General features: G+C 45.5%; 1 protein-coding gene across 1 annotated transcript in view; it reads left to right on the plus strand.

The window, feature by feature from the left end:
- Positions 1-19,965, plus strand: part of LOC126101410 (uncharacterized) — a 667,375-nt gene extending 647,410 nt beyond the window's left edge. Inside the window, exons 9-10 of the mRNA XM_049912072.1 lie at positions 8,365-8,579; positions 19,600-19,965. Of these exons, the coding sequence (XP_049768029.1) occupies positions 8,365-8,579; positions 19,600-19,946 (562 nt within the window). The 3' untranslated portion in view covers positions 19,947-19,965. The remainder of the gene's footprint in view (positions 1-8,364; positions 8,580-19,599) is intronic.
- The last annotated feature ends 1,372 nt before the right edge of the window (positions 19,966-21,337 follow it).

A 21,337-nucleotide genomic window follows, 5' to 3' on the forward strand; every position in this document is an offset into this window, starting at 1 on the left:
ATGTGACCGTGATTTTGCCCGTATAGGGGTAAGAATAGAAAACAAGATACTCTCTACACACCAAATCGGTGGGTTAAGATAATCCAGAAAAGTGCTACTAATACAACCATTGTTGACGTTGAGCAATCCATGATCAACGAATACAATACCTTCTTCTCCAGTTTGAAGAAACCTGTTTCTCAAACAAATAATCATGGGAAGCGGAGAGTGACGACATACGAAGGTGAGTCAAATGAAAACATTAAATTTGTAATAACAAATCGAAATTTCGCGCCGCTATCCTGTAAGTTGGTAAGCGTGCTACAAACAGCGTGCAGAATGGCCTGTAGGTGGCAGCATAGTGCAGATGCACACATACCGTCGCACTATCAATATAAAGATGGCCGCCCCACTTGCGACTTGCACCAGGGAAGAACAGCATTCTGTTATTCGGTTTTTGCGTAGTGGAGGTGTGAAACCTATTGAAATTCATCGACGAATGAAGGTTCAGTACGGTGATGCATGTTTGTCACAGCAGCAAGTCTACAAATGGAGTAGGAAGTTCGCAAATGGTGTGACTTCAGTGGAAGATGCTCCTCGTCCAGGTCAGGCACAACGAGTTGTGACTCCACAGAACATTGCAGCAGTTGAAGCCACAGTGAAGGAAACCGCCGAGTGACACTGAATGACATTGCAGCATGTTTACAGATTAGTCATGGGTCAGCACACCACATTGTGCATGATGTGCTTCAGTTTCACAAAGTGTCTGCGAGATGGGTGCCACGGCAGCTGACTGCTGAAATGAGAGAACGACGTGTTGATGCTTGTGAAGAACTTTTTCGGCGCTTTGAACGCGAAGGCGATGGCTTCCTTGCAAGAATCGTTACTGGGGACGACACCTGGATTCACTTCCACCAACCGGAAACGAAGAGAGCGAGCAAGGAATGGCGCCATTCCTCATCACCAAAACCAAAGAAGCTTCGAATAGAACCATCAGCGCAGAAGGTTATGCTGAATCTCTTTTGGGACGAAAAAGGCGTCAGTTTGGAGCATTACATGCGTAGAGATACACAGATCTAAAAAACATCTGCGTCCTGCAATCAAATCAAAGCGACGTGGATTGCTGTCAGCAGCTGTCCTTTTGCAACATGACAATGCAAGGCCCCACACTGCCCGTACAACAGTTGCAACATTCGCATACCTGCATTTTGAGTGTCTTCCTCATCCACCATACTCACCAGACCTTACCCCAAGTGATTTCCATATGTTTGGACCACTCAGAGACGCAATGGGAGGAAAGAAGTTCTGTTCTGATGAAGAGGTACGCCAGGCGGTGCATGAGTTGTTGCGCGGACTACCAAAAGAATTTTTTTGTAATGGAATTTATGTACTTTGTAAGCGCTCGAGGACTTTCAGTGAGCGTGGGGGAGATTAAGTTGAAAAATGATACAGCTTTGTACTACTTCTGCACAATAAATAATATTTAAAAACATATTTAAGGATTTCATTTGACTCTCCCTCGTATAATACACTACTGGCCATTAAAATTGCGACACCACGGAGATGACGTGAACAGACGCGAAATTTAATCGACAGGAAGAAGATGCTGTGATATCCAAATGCTTAGCTTCTCAGAACATTCACACAAGATTGGCGTCGGTGGCGACACCTACAATGTGGTGTCATGAGGAAAGTTTCCAACCGATTTCTCACACACAAACAGCAGTAGACCGGCGTTGCCTGGTGAAACGTTGTTGTGATACCTCGTGTAGGGAGGAGAAATGCGTAACATCACGTTTCCGACTTTGATAAAGGTCGGATTGCAGCCTTTCGCGATTGCGGTTTATCGTATCGCGACATTGCTGCTCGCGTTGGTCGAAATCCAATGACTGTTAGCAGAATATGGAATCGGTGGGTTCAGGAGGGTAATACGGAACGCCGTGCTGGATCCCAACGGCCTCGTATCACTAGCAGTAGAGATGACAGGCATCTTATCTGCATGGCTGTAACGGATCGTGCAGCCACGTCTCGATCCCTGAGTCAACAGATGGGGACGGTTGCAAGACAACAACCATCTGCACGAACAGTTCGACGACGTTTGCAGCAGCATTGACTATCAGCTCGGAGACCATGGCTATGGTTACCCTTGACGCTGCATCACAGACAGGAGCGCCTGTAATGGTGTACTCAACGACGAACCTGGGTGCACAAATGGCAAAACGTCATTTTTTCGGATGCATCCAGGCTCTTTTTACAGCATCATGACTATCGCATCCGTGTTTGGCGACATCGCGGTGAACGCACATTGGAAGCGTGTATTCGTCATCGCCGTACTGGCGTATCGGCCGGCGAGATGGTATGGGGTACCATTGGTTTTATGTCTCGGTCACGTCTGGTTCGCATTGATGGCACTTTGAACAGTGGACGTTACATTTCAGATGTGTTACGACCTGTGGCTCTACCCTTCATTCGATTCCTGCGAAACCCTACATTTCAGCAGGATAATGCACGAGCGCATGTTGAAGGTCCTGTACGGGCCTTTCAGGATACAGAAAATATTCGACTGCTGCCCTGGCCAGCACATTCTCCAGATCTCTCACCAACTGAAAACGTCTGGTCAATGATGGCCGAGCAACTGGCTCGTCACAATACGCCAGTCACTACTCTTGATGAACTCTGGCATTGTGTTGAAGCTGCATGGGCAGCTGTACTTATACAAGCCATCCAAGCTCTGTTTGACTCAATGCCCAGGCGTATTAAGGCCGCTATTACGACCAGAGGTGGTTGTTCTGGTTACTGATTTCTCTGGATCTATGCACCAAAATTGCGTGAAAATGAAATCACATGTCAGTTCTAGTATAATATATTTGTCCAATGAATACTCGCTTATCATCTGCATTTCTTCTTGGTGCAGAAATTTTAATGGCCAGTAGTGTATCTGAGTACCATAAGAACTGAGAGTCAGTGAGCAATACTGCACGTGGTCTGGTCACTGATACAGTTCAGTTATGATAGAAGCTGATTCTTAATCACCTGCTTCTTAATGTGCTTTTGAAGAGACATACCGATAAAAGCAAACGCATAGAACATTGGGAAGTACGTAGCAGTAACTGATCCCCATCACCACCGATACTTTGAAGAACTGATTCATACTGTTTCTACATTGCTAAATTTTAATTGGGACTCTCTTATTGAGAAGTTTCACAACCTAGAGTACAATGACTTCCAAACCGGCAAAAAATCTTGATTTTTTTTTACTTTGTTTCACACTTAAGCCATTCACAGGATTTCACTGATATGAGACACGGTTATATATACATACAGCGGTTGGACAAGAAGTATGGAAACACTGCGAGAAATGGATGCTTGAACGCAGATGCAGATGCTTGCCAAGCCTGCGGGCTAGGCTGACGTATTTGACCACGAACGCCACCTGTTCCGTGTCCTCAATACCTTGCAAGTGTCAAACGTGGTCAGAACACTGTTCTGTGTGGTTGTGAGCGCATTATGTCGGAGCTAACTGAATTCGAACCTGGTAAAATTGTTGGTGCTCATATGATGTAATGTTTCGGTAATCAAGGCAGCCATGAAGAGGAGCCGTATCGAATATTTATACCGTATAGAGCAAAAGCCGAAAGTGTGTATTGACTGATCGCGGCAGGGTCATTGAAGAGGACTGTGACGAAAAATGAGAGGGTGATAGCTGCAAAAGTCACTGTAGAACTGAATGTCTCACTTGCGAAACCTGTCAGCACCAAAATAACACGAGGGGTCGAGCTCGAATTCCACAACCACTCATCAGTGATTCAAGTGCCCGTAATAGGAAAACGTGGCGCCGAAGCCATAAAACCAGGAGTATGAAGCCTATGAAGCAGTGGGAGAAAGTCTTTTGGTTGGATAAGTCTTGTTTCACGCTGTTAACAACTTCTGGCCGAGTTTACCTCCCAAGAGTGAAATATGGCGAGGGTTCGCTGATCTACATCTACATCTACGTGGATACTCTGGAAATCACATTTAAGTGCCTGGCAGAAGGTTCATCGAACCACCTTCACAATTCTCTATTATTCCAATCTCGTATAGCGCGCGGGAAGAATGAACACCTATATCTTTCTGATTTCCCTTACTTTATTGTGGTGATCGTTCCTTCCTATGTAGGTCGGTGTCAACAAAATATTTTCGCATTCGGAGGAGAAAGTTGGTGATTGGAATTTCGTGAGAAGATTCCGTCGCAACGAAAAACGCCTTTCTTTCAATGATGTCCAGCCCAATCCTGTATCATTTCTGAGACACTCTTTCCCATACTTCGCGATAATACAAAACGTGCTGTGTTTCTTTGAACTTTTTCTATGTACTCTGTCACTCCTATATGGCCACGGTCCCACGCCGCGCAGCAGTATTCTAAAAGAGGACGGACAAGCGTAGTGTAGGCAGTCTCCTTAGTAGGTCTGTTACATTTTCTGAGTGTCCTGCCAATAAAACGCAGTCTTTGATTAGCCTTCCCCAAAACATTTTTAATGTGTTCCTTCCAATTTAAGTTGTTCGTAATTGTAATACCTAGCTATTTAGTTGAATTTACGGCTTTTGGATTAGACTGATTTCTCGTGTAACCGAAGTTTAACGAGTTTCTTTTAGCACTCATGTGGATGACCTCGCTTTTTTAGTTTTTTAGGGTCAACTGCCACTTTTCGCACCATTCAGATCTTTTCTAAATCGTTTTGCAATTTGCTTTCATCTTCTGATAACTCTATTAGTCCATAAACGACAGCGTCATCTGTAAACAACCTAAGAGGCTCCTTAGATTGTCTCCCAAATCGTTTATATAGATAAGGAACAGTAAGGGCCTATAACACTATCTTGGGGAACGCCAGAAACCACTTCTGTTTTACTCGATGTCTTTCCGTCAGTTACTACGACCTGTGACCTCTCTGACAGGAAACCACAAATCCAGTCACATAACTGAGACAATATTCCATAGGCACGCAATTTCACTACGAGCCGCTTGTGTGGTTCAGTGTCAAAAGCCTTCCGGAAATCCAGAAATACGGAATCGATCTGAAATCCCTTGTCAATAGCACTCAACACTTCATGTGAATAAAGAGCTAATTGTGTTTCACAGGAACGATGTTTTCTAAACCCATGTTGACTGATGATTTGGGCAGCCTTGTCGTGGTATTCCATGGGCCCCATAGTTACTCTGCAAGATCGTATTACTGCCAAGGATTATGTGAACGTTTTGACTGATAATTTGTCCCCCAGTAGCGATGCTGTATTTCAACACAAATCTTCAAACACTGGTTTTGTGATCACAAGGATGAATTGTCACATCTCTGGCCACCATTCACCTGATCTAAATATTACTGAGCCTTTGTGGTCTACCCAAGACAATGAGACTTTGCTATCAACATCCATCCTCGTCACCTGAACTTGCCACTATTTTGCAGGAAGAATGGCAAAGATTCCCCTGAAAGCCATACGGGACATGTATTTATTCATCCCGTGGCGACTGGAAGCAGTTTTTGATGCGAATGGGTTTTCTACAACGTACTGAGCACGTTACGTGTTCTGTTTTTGGTGTTTCCATAGTTTTGTCCAACCCCTTTATACGTCGAAGAGCCAAAGAAACTGATACACCTGCCTAATATCGTGTATGGCCCGCGCGAACACGCATAAGTGCCGCAACATGACGTGGCATGGACTAATGTCTGAAGTAGTGCTGGAGGGAAGTGACACCATGAATCCTGCAGGACTGTCCATAAATCCGTAAGAGTACGAGGGGGTTTTGATCTCTTCTGAACAGCACGTTGTAGGGCATCCCAGATATGCTCAATAATGTTCATGTCTGAGGATTCTGGTGGCCAGAGGATCTGTTTAAACTCAGAAGATTGTTCCTGGAGCTACACTGTAGCCATTCTGGACGTGTGGGGTGTCTCATTGCCCTGCTGGAATTGCCCAAGTCCGTCGGAATGCGCAATGGACACGAATGGATGCAAGTGATCAGGCAGGACGCTTACGTAAGTGTCACCTGTCAAAGTGATATCTAGACGTATCAGGGGTCCCATATCACTCCAACTGCGCACGCCCCACACGATTAGAGAGCCTGCATTATCTTGAACACTCCCCTGCTGACATGCAGCGTCCATGGATTCATAAGGTTGTCTCGATACCCGTACACGAACTTCTGCTCGATATAATCTGAAACGAGACTCGTCCGACCAGGCAATGTTTACAGTCATCGCCAGTCCAATGTCGGTGTAGAGGGCCCAGGCAAGGCGTAAAGCTTTGTGTCATGCAGTCATAAAGAGCACACGAGTGGGCCTTCGGCTCTGAAAGCCCATATCGGGTATTTTGCGGAAAGGTTGCACTTCTGTCACGTTGAACGATTCTCTTCAGTCGTCGTTGGGCCCGTTCTTGCAGGATCTTTTCTCCCATTCCTAATATTCGCGGTACACTCGTGAAATGGGCGTACGGGAAAATCCGCACTTCATTGCTTCCTCATAGATGCTGTGTCCCATCGCTCGTGCGCTGAGTGTAACACCACGCTTAGAACCACTTAAATCTTGATAACCTGCCATTGTAGCAACAGTAACCGATCTAACAACTGCGCCAGACACTTTTTGTCTTCCGCCTATTTATATGGTTCAAATGGCTCTAATACTGTGGAACTTAACATCTGAGAGCAGCAGTCCCCTAGAACTTAGAACGACTTAAGCCTAACTAACCTAAGGACATCACACACATCCATGCCCGAGGCAGGATTCGAAACTGCGACCGTAGCAGCCGCGTGGTTCCGGACTGAAACGCCTATTCACCAGGTGTACCGGTATGAAATAAGCTTTAGGATACAAATGTGTCGATAGGGAACGTTTGTTGTCGACGAGCCTTCATTGTTTTTTGTTTGGTTGGTATGACATCTGTCAAAGATATTTACTATACATCATGTCATGGAACAAAAAACATCATATGTTTTCATCGTGTTAACGATGTCGAATTTTGTACCAGAAAGTGATGATTTGCGGAAAGCATTATTTTTTTGTTTTCATTTGAAAAAAAGTGCTGCAGAGTCGCATCGAATGCTTGTCGAGGCATATTGTGATCATGCTTTATCAGAAGCAACATGCAAAAGGTGGTTTCAACGGTTCAGAAATAATGATTTTGATGTAAGAAATGAAGAACGTGGAAGACCACGAAAACAGTTCGAAGACGCCGAATTGCAGGCAAAATTGGATGAAGATGATACTTTTAGTTAGAAGCGAATGGCAGCAATGCTAAATGTTGTACAACAAACAATTTCTGACCGTTTGAAAGCTATGGGAAAGATCCAAAAGTGTGGAAAAAGGGTGCCACATGAATTGAATTAAAGACAGATGGAAAACCGAAAAACCATTTGTGAAATTTTGCTTCAAAGACATTAAAGAAAATCAATTTTGCACTGGCGATGAAAAATGGATTTATTTTAAGAATCCTAAACGGGAAAAATCATGGGTTAATCCGGGACAACCATCAACATCGACTGCAAAACTAGATCGATTCGGCAAGAAGACAATGCTCTGTGTTTGGTGGGATCAGAAAGGTGTGGTGCATCATGAGCTTCTAAAACCCGGCGAAACTGTGAATACTAATCGCTACAGACAACAAATGATCAATTTGAACTATGCATTGATCGAAAAAAGACCAGAATGGGCCAGAAGACATGGCGAAGTAATTTTTTTACACGACAATGCACCTGCACACAAAGCAAAACTGGTTCAGGATACAATCAAAACACTTGGCTGGGAGTTGCTACCCCACCCGCCGTATTCACCAGACTTGGCCCCTTCCGACTACCATTTGTTTTCATCAATGGGACATGCATTGGCTGAGGAACACTTCGATTCCTACGAAGAAGACGAAAATTGGGTGTCTGATTGGTTTGCTTCAAAAGACGAACATTTCTATTGACGTGTGTCCACAAATTGCCAGAAAGATGGTCAAAATGTATAGAAAGCAATGGTCAGTACTTTGAATAAAATATTTTTACTTCTCAATTCAAAATTAGTGTTTCATTTTCACAAAAAAAAACGCTCATTTCATATCGGTACACCTGGTATATTTCTCTTTATTTGAGTACGCATGCGCTCCAGTGTATTAGTTAGCTGCATACAAAATATCAGTATAATAAACTGAATAGCTTCATATATAAACATAAATAATTCATTTTTTTTCAGGAGTAATGTTGGTGGAAGTTTGCTGTTCTGGAAGACAAGGCTTCAGTTGCCTTTGCAATGTTTTTTTAATATAATAAAGAAGCTTTATGGACATCATTTATAATGTGAACCGCATATTTTTGAGAGTCGCTGTGTAGCACTTGGACCAAAGATACTAAGGAACACTGCTTTGCCTTCGCAGGGAGTCGTCCGGCCGCAGTCGCGGGATGTCTTCGATGCGGTCGGGACACGTGAGCCCTTCACGGCCGCGCGTCATGACGCCCATGGGCTTCGCCATCAGCCGCCAGGGGTCTCGCATGTCGCGCCTGCGGGAGCCGGAAGTCTTCGACGACGAGCTGTACGAGTACGAGCTGTACACCGGCGGAGACTCTCTGTACGGCAGCCAGCAGCACCCAGGTAGCCGCACCTGCTTCTTCACCTCGTGGAACACCACACATACCACGTCACTCCACTCACTCTCGTATCTACTAAGTGTTAACACTCGTTCTCGTCATTGACAGAAGACTCCATCCAAATACCTCCTGACGTACTGCACTCACTGCTGAATCGTGAAATACACTCACGCTCAGGAAGAAAAAAAAAAAAAAAAGAATACCTTGAAGGACGTTCATACTCACTGGACATGTATGGTAGTATGTTCTGCAGAAGCTGGATTCGAAAATACGAGGGTGAGTCAAATGAAAACCTTAAATTTGTAATAACAAATCGAAATTTCGCGCCGTTATCCTGTAAGTTGGTAGGCGTGCTACAAACAGCGTGCAGAATGGCCTGCAGGTGGCAGCATAGTGCAGATGCACACATACCGTCGCAGTATCAAAATGAAGATGGCCGCCCCACTTGCGACTTGCACCAGGGAAGAACAGCATACTGTTATTCGGTTTTTGCGTAGTGAAGGTGTGAAACCTGTTGAAATTCATCGACGAATGAAGGTTCAGTACGGTGATGCATGTTTGTCACAGCAGCAAGTCTACAAATGGAGAAGGAAGTTCGCAGATGGTGTGACTTCGGTGGAAGATGCTCCTCGTCCAGGTCAGGCACAACGAGTTGTGACTCCACAGAACAGTGCAGCAGTTGAAGCCATAGTGAAGGAAAACCGCCGAGTGACACTGAATGACATTGCAGAATGTTTACAGATAAGTCATGGGTCAGCACACCAAATTGTGCATGATGTGCTCCAGTTTCACAAAGTGTCTGCAAGATGGGTGCCACAGCAGCTGACTCCTGAAATGAGAGAACTTCTTCGGCGCTTTGAACGAGAAGGTGATCACTTCCTTGCAAGAATCGTTACTGGCGAAGAAACCTGGGTTCACTTCCACCAACCGGAAACGAAGAGAGCGAGCAAGGAATGGCGCCATTCCTCATCACCAAAACCAAAGAAGTTTCGAACAGAACCATCAGCAGGGCAGGTTATGCTGACTCTCTTTTGGGTCGAAAAAGGCGTCATTTTGGAGCATTACATGCCTAGAGGGACCATTGTCACAAATGCATCAGACACAGATCTCCTAAAAAATCATCTGCGGCCTGCAATCAAATCAAAGCGATGTGGACTGCTGTCAGCAAGTGTCCTTTTGCAACATGACAATGCAAGGCCCCACACTGCCCGTACAACAGTTGCAACAATCACAGACCTGCATTTTGAGTGTCTTCCTCATCCACCATACTCACCGGACCTTGCCCCCAAGTGATTTCCATATGTTTGGACCACTCAAAGACGCAATGGGAGGAAAGAGTTCCGTTCTGATGAACAGGTACGCCACACGGTGCATGAGTGGTTGTGCAGACTACCAAAAGAATATTTTCCTAAAGGAATTTATGCACTTTTTAAGCGCTGAATGACTTGCATTGAGCATGGGGCAGATTATGTTGAAAAGTGATACAGCTTTGTGCCAATTCTGCACAATAAATAATATTTACAAAAATATTTAAGGTTTTCATTTGACTCACCCTTGTACTATGTGAAGCCATTCAGTCACCTGGGTTCAGCATGTGTCCTATTGCCTAGTAGGCACAGGCTCCACCATGGGCCCTGATAACTTCTTCCATGTGTGATGGCATTGACGCGCATAAGGCGCGAGTGGCGTCCTATGGCATAGCCAGCCATGCTGCAGCCACCTGGTTCCAAACTTCATCTGTGATTGTTCACAATGCGTCACAGTGGTGCACTTGTAGTTTAACCATATCCCACACATTTTCGATTGGAGACAATTCTGGTGATCTGACAGGGCCGGGCAAAAGGCTGACATCTTGTGACACCAAGAAGGTACGTGTTCGTGCAGCAACATGTGGTCGTGCATTGTCTTGCTGAAAAATGACGTTTGGGGGTTGTGCATAAATGTTATAGCTATGGGTCCCAGGATGTCATTCACGGAAGTCACACTGGTCACAGTGCCGTGGACACGCACCAGCTGTGATTTTTTGTTTCACCCAATAGCACCCCACACCTAGTAGGCGCTCCATACAGCGAATGCAGTCACTGTGATCCCGCAAACCAAAACGCGGCCTTCATTTACACTACTGGCCTTTAAAATTGCTACACCAAGAAGAAATGCAGATGATAAACGGGTATTCATTGGAGAAATATATTATACTAGAACTGACATGTCATTACATTTTCACGCAATTTGGGTGCATAGATCCTGAGAAATCAGTACCCAGAACAACCACCTCTGGCCGTAATAATGGCCTTGATACGCCTGGGCATTGAGTCAGACAGAGCTTGGATGGCGTGTACAGCTACAGCTGCCCATGCAGCTTCAACATGATACCACAGTTCATCAAGAGTAGTAGCTGGCGTATTGTGACGAGCCAGTTGCTCGGCCACCATTGACTAGCCGTTTTCAGTTGGTGAGAGATCTGGAGAATTTGCTGGCCAGGACAGCATTCGAACATTTTCTATATCCAGAAAGGCCCGTACAGGACCTGCAACATGCGCTCGTGCATTAACCGCGATGTCGCCAAACACGGATGCGACCATCATGATGCTGTAAACAGAACCTGGATTCATCCGAAAAAATGAAGTTCTGCCATTCGTGCGCCCAGGTTCGTCGTAGAGTACACCATCGCAGGCGCTCCTGTCTGTGATGCAGCGTCAAGGGTAACCGCAGCCATGGTCTCCGAGCTGATAGTCCATGCTGCTGCAAACCTCGTCGAACTATTCGTGCAGATGGTTGTTGTCTTGCAGACGTTCCCACCTGTTCACTCAGGGACCGATACGTGACTGCACGATCCGTTACAGCCATGCTGGTAAGATGCCTGTCTCTTCGGACTGCTAGTGATACGAGGCCGTTTGGATCCAACACGGCGTTCCGTATTACCCTCCTGAATCCACCGATTCCATATTTTGCTAACAGTCATTGGATCTCGACCAACGCTAGCATAAAGACGATACGATAAACCGCAATCGCGATAGGCTCTAATCCGACCTTTATCAAAGTCGGATACGTGATGGTACGCATTTCTCCTACTTACACGAGGCATCACAACAACGTTTCACCAGGCAATGCCGGTCAACTGCTGTTTATGTTTGAGAAATCGGTTGGAAACTTTCCTCATGTCAGCACGGTTAAATTTCGTGTCTGTAGCCCGTCATCTTCGTGGTGTAGCAATTTTAATGGCCAGTAGTGTACAAACAAACAGAACCTAGATTCATCTGAAAACACTATACGATCCATTCCTATCCCCACTGAAGTCGTTCCATACACCATGGTTCCCTAGCATATTTCTGCACATTCGTCAAAGGTGGAGAAGTGGAGGACGCTCACCTAACCCGTGCCATCCCTGGTAGTGTACGATGTGTTAAACTGTTCCACAGTTGCGCCAGAGTCGAGGAAGACACAAATCTGTCCTGCAATGTCATTCGGATGAGGTGTTGATATCCTCGGGGGGTCGCCTGGGTGGTGCGACCTGACCCATCTCGTCGTGTTTTACGGCGTTCCGTGGTCCATTCTGCTCTAACCCGTTGCACGGGCGAAACACTTCGTCCCATACGATCAGCAGTTTCCCCATGTGGATAAATCACATTCTCTCATGCCAATAATGCGCCCCTTTCAAACTCACTGATTTGACGGTACTTTTCGCGCTTATATTTGCGAGGCATCCTGCTCATCTGCTCAAGTCACACTAATCTGTTATCTTCGGTTTCTAGAGACAATGAGATCTGAAGGCACATTTTATTGGTAGATGCTGTTACGCCGCGATATCGATTTTGACCTTGAACCCGCGGGCCGACATAGTTAAAATGCTAATTTTTTCTGCAGAACATACTAATGTAAATGTCCTGTGAACATGAACGTCCTATCTCTAGTAGTTCAAGATGATCTTTTTTCTGAACATGAGTGTACTTGAGCAAACCCACGGCCTGACAAAAAAAGTGAAGTACCGCACCGTGACAGAGTGGACACTACTGAGCATTAGTGTTGTTCGTGTTCAGCGTAGTTACCAGGTCTGACGATCAGCGTCAGATGTCGAATGATCCCTGTGAAGGACACTGAGATGTCGCTTACTCGTTTGGGATGGAGTTATCAGCACCTGACAGAATTTGAAAGGGGCCTCATTGTGGGCCTCCATCTGGCCGACTGGTCGACTCGTGCAGTATTCAGATTAGTTGGACATTCGCGTCTGACAGATACTGGACTACATGGGAACGTGAGGGCAACCTTACTTGTCACCGAGGTCCCAATGGACCATTTCTAACCACCACAAGGGAGGTTCGCCATGTTGTGCACAAAGCACGCCATAACTCTTTCACATCAGCGCCTGCCATCCAAGAACAAGTAATGAACTCCCTGTAAAATCCTGCACCATTGATCGCAGACAAGCAGCAGCCGGACTAAGTTATTGCTGTCACGTGCGTAGCCTGCTTTTAACACCACGACACAAATGACTGTGTTTGGAGTGGTGTCGTGATCAGAAAGCATCTACTGCTCATGAATGGCGTCGCACTGTCTTTGGCGATGAATCGCGATTCTGCATTCTCCCGGATGACCATCGTCAGTGAATATGGCACCAACGTAGTGAGAGGTCTCATTCTTCCAGTGTTTTGGAGAGGCACAGCGGTTTACTTCTGACTCCATGGTAAGGAGAGCCATCGGGTATGACTTCAAAACACAGCTGGTAGTGACTGAGGGTAGTCTGACGTCACAGATATTCTGCGTCGTCATGCGTTACCTCTCGTGTGCTAGTATGATAGTGGCATTTTTCAATAGGACAATGCTGTTCCTTGTATGGTACATGTCTCAGTGACCAGTCTGCGTTGTGTTGAGGCAGTCTGAAGGCCAGCCAGATCCCTAGATCTGTCCGTAGTATAACACGTGTGGGGCAAGTTCGGACGTCAATTTCTGCCCAGTGCCATGCTCTACGATATAAATTACCAGTTTCAACAGTTGTGGACCAGCTCGCCTCAGGAAAGGATTCAACGGCCTTATGACACACTTTCCAGCTGGATCAGTTCCTGTATCCAGCCCTGAGGGAGTGCGACGTCATAAGCGGACTCACCTTGCCGAGTTCTTCATCAGTTGGACTCGATTTTTTAATCACTGAAATAACGTCACATGTCCTCCAAACCCCGAAGTTTCATTTCGTTTCTTCCCTACCTTCTGGGTGCTTCACTTTTTTCGTCAGACAGTGTATGTTGCCGACCGTCTATTCAGTATTACACCTGAATACCATAGCCACATACTCCCAGAACCACGCGCAGTCTAACGCGCTGCTTCCCGAGCTGGAAGGCGTCCCGGACCCCGGCACGAATCTGACCGGCGGATTTGTGTCGAGGTCCGGTGTGCCGGCCAGTCTGTGGATGGTTTTTAAGGCGGTTTTCCATCTGCCTCGGCGAATGCGGTCAGGTTCCGCTTGTTCCGCCTCGGTTACACTATGTCGGCGATTGCTGTACAAACATTGTCTCCACGTAGGCGTACACCATAATGACTCTACCACGGAAACGGCGGTGTTATACTCGTCTGGTATGAGACGTTCCCGAGGAGGGGAGGGGGGTCCACTGGGGGCCAAAAGCGCACAATAACCCTGGGTTCGGTGTGGGGCGGTGGTGAATGGGTGTACTGCTGTGGCCTGTCGTGAGGTTGTGAACCAGTGAGGGCTACGGCAGGACGAAGCCTCTCCGTCGTTTCTAGGTACACAATATACACACACAACAGGTACCATACTTTCACGTGCAGCTTCCCCAAATGCTGCTTTACCCAGTCTTCGCAGCAAGACAGTCAAATCCTTGTTTACTTCCCCATCCAGCGCAAATTCACTCCTGTAATGTCCCACACCCAACATCATCTACTCACCTATATCCAGGTTCCACTTCTCTTTCGACTATCTCATGATCCTGTTCCATCCATATGTTTACAGAGACCAGGTCATAAAGTCTCTGAACATCATCTTACATCAAACCTACAGAAGCACTTTTATCGTCCCCCAGAGTTACATCAGTGCCACAACATTTCACTTTGCAAGTCATCTTTACCACACGAATATCATCTGTTTCAGCATTAGCTGTTTATTTGTCATGTTGTAACGTCTGTTGTTAAATATATTAGATTAAAAATAGTTTTGTGGGTTGTCTTTATTCTTGCATGACTGCTTGCTTAATAAATTCATTACAAGATTATTCACCTAAACACTTATAGTACATACCTTGCAAATATTTGACATTCTCTGGGAAGAAAGCCATGTGCACCACAGCTGTACAATAAAGTTAAATGAGGCATAACCGTATGCCTTATTTGGGTAGTGGTGTAACTATAGTGAGGCCACCTTAATCAACATAGTACACGCAAATACAAATAATGTTAAGTACGTTTGGTAGTATAGTCCCTCCAGAAAACACGAATTCATTAGATGAAACAGATTTTTTTCCCAGACGGTAACAGCTAACGATTACATTGTGGATCAGGATTTACAAAAATTACAATGACTTTAACGTAAATCATTCGCACCCGTACAAAATTCACGTGCTCAGCCCTCATACTCGTATACGCCCAGCAAATTCAGATCTCCTTAAAATTCGCATCAAATACAACGCTGTCTGTACTTGTAGAAACTGACTCTTTTCGGGCAGCAGAAACAGCAGCTTTTCTTTTTTCTTTGGATTCGTAGGCTAGGATGTAAATCTTTTACTCTCTCAGTTGAAATCTACAGAATGCCTTAAGCTGCTAATTTGCAGTGTCCTCTAGTTTATTTCCGACACTTTTAACACCAATTTTAGTTATCTATAATGAAGTACTGTCTGAAGAAAAGCTGCACAAAATTATTCAGTAAGATCTTGGTGAATTTCAAAGTGGTGCAAAGAGTGACAACTTGCTTTAAATGATCAGAAATGTATGATTTTGCACTTCATAAAGCGGAAAACATAGTATCTTATGACCACAACCTCAGTGAGACACAGCTGAAATCGGTGAGCTCATACAAACACTTGGGTGTAACAGTTTGCAAAGATGTGAAATGGAAAGATCACGTAAGCTCAGTCGTAGGTAAAGCAGGTGGCAGATTTCAATTTATTTGTAGAATACTGGGAAATGCAAACAGTCTACAAAAAAGATTGCCCACAAAACACTCGTGTAACCCATTTTAGTATATTGCTGAAGTGTGTGAGATCTGTAGCAAATAGGAGTTGGGTTGGGGTTGGGTTGATTTGGGGGAAGAGACCAAACAGCGAGGTCATCAGTCTCATCGGATTAGGGAAGGATGGGAAAGGACATCGGCCGTGCCCTGTCAAAGGAACCATCCTGGCATTTTTCTGAAGCGATTTAGGGAAGTACAGAAAACATAAATCAGGATGGTCGGACGCGGGATTGAACCGTCGTCCTCCCGAATGCGAGTCCAGTGTACTAACCACTGCGCCACCTCGCTCGGTAGCAAATAGGACTAACAGGGTTTATTGAACATACACTGACCAGCCAGAATCTTATGACCACCGACCTGCTATCGATATAAACCTGTCCAGGTGATAGCCGCGTCACCGGCGAGGAATGACTGCTAGTCAGACACACGCACTGTACAATGAACGTGCTACCCGTGTGTAGAATGGGGAAGACGCTCATTTATCTGACAACTGGAGGCCACGACGTTGGTATCACGGATTTACTTCAAACCTTGTACACCTTTAGTAGGACATTAAAACAACATAATGTGCAAGAAATAAGGTGCGCCACTCTGGCAATTCCGAGAAAATCGGAAGTGGAGTGTCACGCGTCTATTACGTAACTGATGCATCTGTGCGAAGGTGCTGGCTGTCAGAAGTCTTGTTGTCAAGTGACATCTGGCACGGTAGCTCTGCGTGTTCGCTCAGAGTGTTAGCTAGCGTCTGTAACAAAAAACTGAGTGAACGGATGAACGATGAACTTGCAGGGGTGTCATAGGACTTCCTACCCAAACAAATGCAACGAACAAAATGAAATGAATAATTTTAAAAATATAAGTGGTTAGCATTCGCGCTTAGCGAGAGGATCGTGCATGAGACGAAGGTTTGAATCCTGCGAACACTTATTTTTTAGTCTATACTTTTTTCTCACTGGTCACGTTATTTAATTTATATGACATTTGAGGGGTAATATAATGAGAAAACCCAAGGGCATGTTCATAAAGTTGTAGCGAATTTCGTATGCTATTTGTGTATTTACTATTTTTAATTACATTTTCAAAGACGAGAGACAAGTTTGGAAAGCTCAAGACAGACCACTATAAATACTGATGTAATGATGTTATTCAGTAATATAGTAAGTCACAATATACCAGACCACAAGAGTAACGTACAATTACTCGTCGAATGTACTCTCGACATCACACGTTGAAGGATGGTACACTATGTGATCAAAAGCATCCGGACACCCCAAAAAACATACATTAGGTGCATTGTGGTGCCACCTACTACCAGGTACTCCATAGCAAAGACCTCAGTAGTCATTACACATCTTGAGAGAGCAGAATGGGGCGCTTCGCGGAACTCACGGACTTCGAATGTGGTCAGGTGATTTGGTATCACTTGTGCCATATGTCTGTAAGCGAGTTTTCCACACTCCTAAACATCCCTAGGTCCACTGTTTCTGATATAATAGTGAAGTGGAAACGTGAAAGGGACACGTACGGCACAAAAGCGTACAGGCCGACCTCGTCTGTTGACTGACAGAAACCGCCAACTGTTGAAGAGCGTCGTAATGTGTAATAGGCACACATCTATCCAGACCATCACAAAGGAATTCCAAACTGTATCAGGATCCACTGCAATTACTATGAGAGTTAGGCGGAAGGTCAGAAAACTTGGATTTCACGGTCGAGCGGCTGCTCATAAGCCACACATTACGCCGGTAACTGCCAAACGACGCCTAGCTTGGTGTAAGAAGCGTAAACATTGGACGACTGAACAGTGGAAAAACCTTGTGTGGAGTGACGAATCACGTTACACAATGTGGCGATCCGATGGCTGAGAGTGGGTATGACGAATGCCTGGTGAACGTCACCTGCCAGCGTGTGTAGTGCCAACAGTAAAATTCGGAGGTGGTGGTGTTACGGTGTGATCGTGTTTTTCATGGTGGCACTATCACAGCACAGGCCTAAATTGATGTTTTAAGCACCTTCTTGCTTCCCCATGTTGAAGATCAATTCGGAGATGGCGATTGCATCTTTCAACACGATCGAGCACCTGTTCATAATGCACGTCTTTGGAGGAGTGGTTACACGACAATAATATCCCTGTAATGGACTGGCCTGCACAGACTCCTGACCTGAATCCTATAGAACACCTTTGGCTTTGGGATGTTTTGGAACACCGACTTCGTATTAGACCTCACCGACCGACATCGATACCTCTCCTCAGTGCAGCACTCCGCGAAGAGTGGGCCGCCATTCCCCGAGAAAGCTTCCAGCACCTGATTGAACGTATGGCTGCGAGAGTGGAAGCTGAAATCAAGGCTAAGGATGGGCCAACACAATACTGAATTCCAGCATTAGCGATGGAGAGCGGCACGAACTTGTAAGTCATTTTCAGCCAGGTGTCTGGATACTTTTGATCACATAGTGTATTTGTCATGTAGACATGGATAACATAAATTGAAACTGCATCTGCTACATCGAATGAATGGAGTTTTCCCGCATTTACGAGGAATGTTCGGAGTTTCTAAGGGCACACCCCGTTGACATTTTGAAAAATTTTCCTTCTTTGACGTCTCATATCCATTTATGCTATGTATACCCTATGTAGCGCAGTTCTTTGAACACTATATCATTCTGCTGAACCAAAACGTAGACTGTGCTCTAAAACACACGAGGTGACTAATTTCATGATCTTGTCAGATCATTACATTCGGCTATCTCTTTCTGACTTTTTCATAAATAGAGGCATGGCCGGCCTTTGTGGCCGAGCGGTTCTAGGCGCTTCAGTCCGGAACCACGCGACTGCTACGGTCTCAGGTTCGAATCCTGCCTCGGTCATGGATGTGTGTGATGTCCTTAGGTTAGTTAGGTTTAAGTAGTTCTAAGTTCTAGGGGACTGATGACTAAGTCCCATTGTGCTCAGAGCCATTTGAACCAAATAGAGGCATGGTCCGCCGAAAAAAAATTAACCAGTCTTACCGCTCACAGAAGGTGGGAAATATCGTAGCACATCAACATAACTCGAATTTTTTCTTAAACATTTTGAACATGTGCTCTAGACAACTATCTGTACAGTTATACGATTAAGGTTTTTTTATATACAGAGTGTTTCTCCTAGGAGTCATCCTCTGATATTTCGGCAGATATCTGCAATTTCGTTTCTGCAGTGTGTCGCTAGATTCAGCGCAAACAAGTAATGCTTATCGCATCTTTCATTCGACGCCCAGGGTGGACGGAAAGCGTCCCTTTGTTTCCCGTTAAAAACATAATGATTTTTAAAGCGGAATTTTACGTGCCCATTCAGTAGTGCGGTCCCAAATTAGTCAGGTGCGATATTTGTTTTGCTGATATGCATTAGCAGGGGCTCTAAAACAAGAAAATAGCACAGCTCCGGCCCGCGCTGTCTGTTGTCGCCATGCAGCAGTGGTGCTCAGTCGCTGTTGGAGCACTTTTAGTTGTACGTATCGATAAACGAATGTTGCACTAGACTGATCTGTTTCTGTTTAGTGAGTCACTAAAAAAACAATTTGCAGGCACGAAGACGAAGTAAACACAACATAACCTGGTCCTAAACGCAGTCTGCAGCCATTTTTTTGCTCATAACAGACTAACGTTGGCGACACTCACAAAGCACGATAACGTGATTTTATCTACCGCCAGGTTCTACAAACATTCAGTGGAATGTACTGCTTTCCTCTTAATACTGTCCACTCCTCACGTTATCTCGATTATTTGTGTGTTTCCATTATTTCGACTCTCCAAATTAGGGATACAGTCTGTGCCACCGAGTTCTCGATAAGCGGCCTCGTATCTCTCTTCCCCTCAGGTACGCGCCCTGTGCCCATCTGGCTGTGCATGTTCCTGGTGGTGACGTACATCTTCTGCGGCGCCTACCTGTTCCACCAGTGGGAAGGCTGGCAGTTCCTCGACTCGGCCTACTTCTGCTTCATCACGCTCACCACCATTGGCTTCGGGGACTTCGTGCCCGCTCGGCGCATGCGCCAGGACGAGAACGCCGAGATTGGGATTGCACTGTGCTCCCTGTACCTGCTGTTCGGCATCGCACTGCTCGCCATGAGCTTCAACCTCGTCCAGGAGGAGGTCATTGGCAACGTCAAAGCCGTTGCTCGTCGCCTCGGCATCATCAAAGATGATGATGAGGATGACGACTGAATTGACTTATTGTCACACAGGCAAGATGTTTACAAAAACTGGGAGGGATTGGGGGGGGGGGGGGGGACTAGCACGTATCTCTTTTGTTGTCTAGTTACCCCAGACTGTGAGAATTCAGAGCTTTTGATATTTGACATCCAGACTGAACTACATTAAAGAAGGGGTTGTCAACTGAAAACTGAACACCCACCACATTGGCACCACGGAGTGGTTCCAGTCAAAAGTAATCACCACGCACTTTAAGACATTTACCCCACTGCAGAATGCAGTCACCTTGTGCCACTGCAACTGACGTCCATGTATGTCTTTCTTCACACAGCCAAGGAAATGAAAATCACATGGTGAAAGGTCTGAGTTGTACAGAGGACTTTGCAAAGCTTCCCAACGAAATCGCTGAAGCGTGGTCTTTGTCCAGTTAGTAGTGTGGGAGCGGGCATTATCGTGCTGGGGGACTATTCCACCCGACAGCACCCCTGGGTGTTTTGACTTTATGACATGTCACAGTTTGTGTAAAGTATCTTCATACCACTGAGCATTGATTGTGGTTCCATGTTCAAGGAACTCAATGAGCAGCAGCCCCCTGCAGTCAAAGAAGAAGATCATCCTGGCCTCAGTGGAGCTTGTGCAAACAGCTTTGTATTCCTTTGGTGGAGGAGTTGTGGGATGTTTCCACTGCTGAGTTTTATGTTTGCCCTTGGGATGTCGGACTGCTGCAGGACAGAATCATCCTGTTGCACAAGAATGCCCACCATCATATTTCCAATTGGATGTACACTATGTTTCAGCAATTTGGCTGGGAAGCACTGCAACATCCTCCACAGAGCCCGGATCTTTCACCATGAGATTTTCACATCATTGGTGACCTGAAGAAAGACATGCATGGATGTTGGTTTCAGTTGTATGAGAGAGTGTCTGTGGATCCATCAGCAGCCGACCACATTCTGCGAAACAAAATTGATCATCTCGTCACTCAGTGGGATAAATATTTTAATGCTTGTGGCAGGTGTTCAGTTTTCATTTGACTGTTCCTCATACATCCACAACTCAGAAGCCAATAACTGTAAGGCATTCAGAGATTTTGCATGGTGTCATGAAGTCTTTTCTCAATATTTGGATCCCAGTGTTGCAGTCTTCCTCTCAGGGCTGCACTGCTATGCTCTATGGAAGTACATCCCACACAATGGATGGAAATCTCACACCTTTACCTTAAAAATACGTGTAATGCACTACTTGAAAGGTAACTGTTGACAATCGGCTTAAGGAGTTTCCTGACAGTTGCAGTGGGCTGGGCACAGCTGCTTCACATGCCTACCACAACCAGTCATGTAACATGATTTTGTAAATGTCTCTATGGCAAAACCTCAGTGCTGTCACAGTTCTATAGATGGCTA

Source organism: Schistocerca cancellata, chromosome 9 (genome assembly GCF_023864275.1).
Source record: "Schistocerca cancellata isolate TAMUIC-IGC-003103 chromosome 9, iqSchCanc2.1, whole genome shotgun sequence".
Classification (NCBI taxonomy): Eukaryota; Metazoa; Arthropoda; class Insecta; order Orthoptera; family Acrididae; genus Schistocerca; species Schistocerca cancellata.